The sequence below is a fragment of the Scylla paramamosain genome, chromosome 4, assembly GCF_035594125.1.
Source record: "Scylla paramamosain isolate STU-SP2022 chromosome 4, ASM3559412v1, whole genome shotgun sequence".
Classification (NCBI taxonomy): Eukaryota; Metazoa; Arthropoda; class Malacostraca; order Decapoda; family Portunidae; genus Scylla; species Scylla paramamosain.
The window spans coordinates 2,457,501-2,460,004 of record NC_087154.1 but is presented as its reverse complement, the minus strand read 5'-3'; the positions used below and the strand labels follow the sequence as shown (position 1 = coordinate 2,460,004).

Here is a 2,504-nt window from a genome sequence, read left to right as displayed (position 1 = left end):
GTGATGGTCATCCTGTTCTCCTCGGTCCACGCCTGTAGCTGCTCCAGAGTTGTCTACAGTGGCGAGCAATCCGGGTTCTTGTTGACCGGAACGCCCATGGTACAGTCGTCCACATGCTTCCAGCGATGAGGTGTGTGGGTGAGAACGTCGTTGATGAGCACGAGGACGCACACCAGACCCATCTTGGTGCCCTGAGGAACCCCACATGTCAGCTGTTAGAAAGCGGAGGCGAAGCCCTGAAAGCGGATGGCCTGCTGCCTCCCCGTAAGGAAGTCAGTGAGCCATGCTACCAGATTAAGGGGGAGACCCAGACTGATGGCCTTGTTTATTACAACAGTGTGGTCAACAAGATCAAAGGCTTTCCTCAAGTCCACAAAAGCAACAACTACAGAGGTGTTTCGTTTGTCCAGGTGGCTGTGGAGGAATTCCAGGAAGTTGACAAGGTAGTGAGAGGTGGACGTGGCTTTAATGTTTCCTAAATGTTTGTTGACAATACAGTTTCGAATTTTGGTGAAAGCCCAGTCGAACACGATATCTTCGCAAATAAAGCTGGGAATGGGGGTGATGGTGACTGGCATGAGGTCATTGAGTGACTGTGGACTGGGAATTTTGAGGATGGTGGTGACGTAAGATGTTGTTTTCCAGTCCACGGTGGAGTGTGTGTGTGTGTGTGTGTGTGTGTGTGTGTGTGTGTGTGTGTGTGTGTGTGTGTGTGTGTGTGCGTGCGTGCGTGCGTGCGTGCGTGCGTGCGTGCGTGCGTGCGTGCGTGCGTGCGTGCGTGCGTGCGTGCGTGTGTACTGATGTGGTATATGACAAATCCAACCGTCAGAACCTGTAATCAAACCTGAGCGGTGATGGAGTTTACTGAGGATGAGCACTCAATTACTGGCAACGGAGGTAGTGGTGGCGAATGTAGCGGATGTGGTAGTGCTAAACTGATACCTTTAACGCATTGGTGAATTAAAAAAAAAAAAAAACAACTCATATAACGAAAGAAGTTATGATTTAGCTATTCGTTCGGTGACTGGTCGTGCGCGTTGGCATCATTATTTCGTCACCTAATAGGAAATCTTAAATTAAAGGATCTTTATCATGTGGGTCGTGGCGGCGGGCAATTACTTACCTCATCCATCAGGTAAAGACACACATCCCCGAGGCGCTTTCTGTTGCATGTCTGGGTTCGAATGACCTTTAATAATACAAATATTCACAAGTTACCATCGCCCAACTAATATCTAATCGAGGGAGGTAGGACACGCATGGATGGCTACCTTAGTACTCGTGCATCACTGATTATGACAGTCAATCATGAATTAAACAACAGCGTTCTCTTGTTGCATGTTTCCAAGGCCACTAATTGCGTAACTTCTGGCTCATTCTGATTCATGATGCTCTGACTTACGCTGTTTGGCGGATAGGACTGCGTAATTGTATCGGAAACACATACACACACACACACACACACACACACACACACACACACGTTTACATAACACGGTAAGTTGTATATATCTTGTTTCATCTTATTATGTTTTTCCCTCATTTTTTTACATGACGCTACCAAAAGAAAAAAAAAATAATGAGTGGGGGGATGGGCGGCTTTCAATATCCCAACGTTTCATAGAAAATGATATACAAATACAATATCCTTTTGTAAAAGAAAATATTCCACAGGGGATACATACGATATTGTATTTTTTGCTTCGTAAGACCTTGTGTGATCCTCTCAGAACGTTGACTCGGATGGCGGCGGCGGCGGCGGCGGTAGTGGTGGTAGTGGTGGTGGTGGTGGTGGTTGAAGGAAATTGTGGACGTGCAAGGAGGAGGAAAGGAAAGGATAGGAAAAGACAGAAGATAAGAGAGGAAGAAAAGTGGAGGAACGTGCAAGATTCAACATATAAGTGTGTGTGTGTGTGTGTGTGTGTGTGTGTGTGTGTGTGTGTGTGTGTGTGTGACAAGGAAAGAGAGAGAAAGATGACTAATTTATTGCGTTTTTGCACCACAACAACGAGGTCATACAGCGGTGGACAATGAGATCTTAAAATTCGAAAATAATCACAACAAAATAAGATTAAAATAAAGTAAAATAAAATAAAATAAAATAAAATAGGCAACAAAAATTCTACAGTCTATTAAAAAATCTACATGCCTGGCATGTTTGTAATCTAATCAAGCTAAACTGAAATAGGTCCAGGACGTAGTAGATGGTACAAAGGTGCTACTGTTCATTCCAGGATTTTAATCCCCATCGCCACGCGGCTCAACAGTGTGAGAGTGGCCGAGTGATCAGCGCACAGAACACGTGAGGTTTATTTAGAGGAGCATTTTAGTGAGTAAACAGAACAAAAAAACAAGAATAATTAGTACACTGAGCTGCTGATGTAGTGGAATACTAAAAGGAGAAAATACTGATTACAAAAGGAAATATCAAATCTTTTCGTACAGACTCAAGATAGATGTATAAACGTGAAATACTTTGTAGATTAAAGATATTTGTACTGGAT

The 2,504-nt window shown here is 44.0% G+C and overlaps 1 protein-coding gene across 1 annotated transcript; it reads right to left on the bottom strand.

The window, feature by feature from the left end:
* Positions 1-215: 215 nt before the first annotated feature.
* LOC135097581 (uncharacterized) lies at positions 216-578 on the bottom strand. The gene has a single exon (XM_063999506.1). The coding sequence runs from the start codon at positions 576-578 to the stop codon at positions 216-218; it is 363 nt and encodes a 120-aa protein (XP_063855576.1).
* Positions 579-2,504: the final 1,926 nt, after the last annotated feature.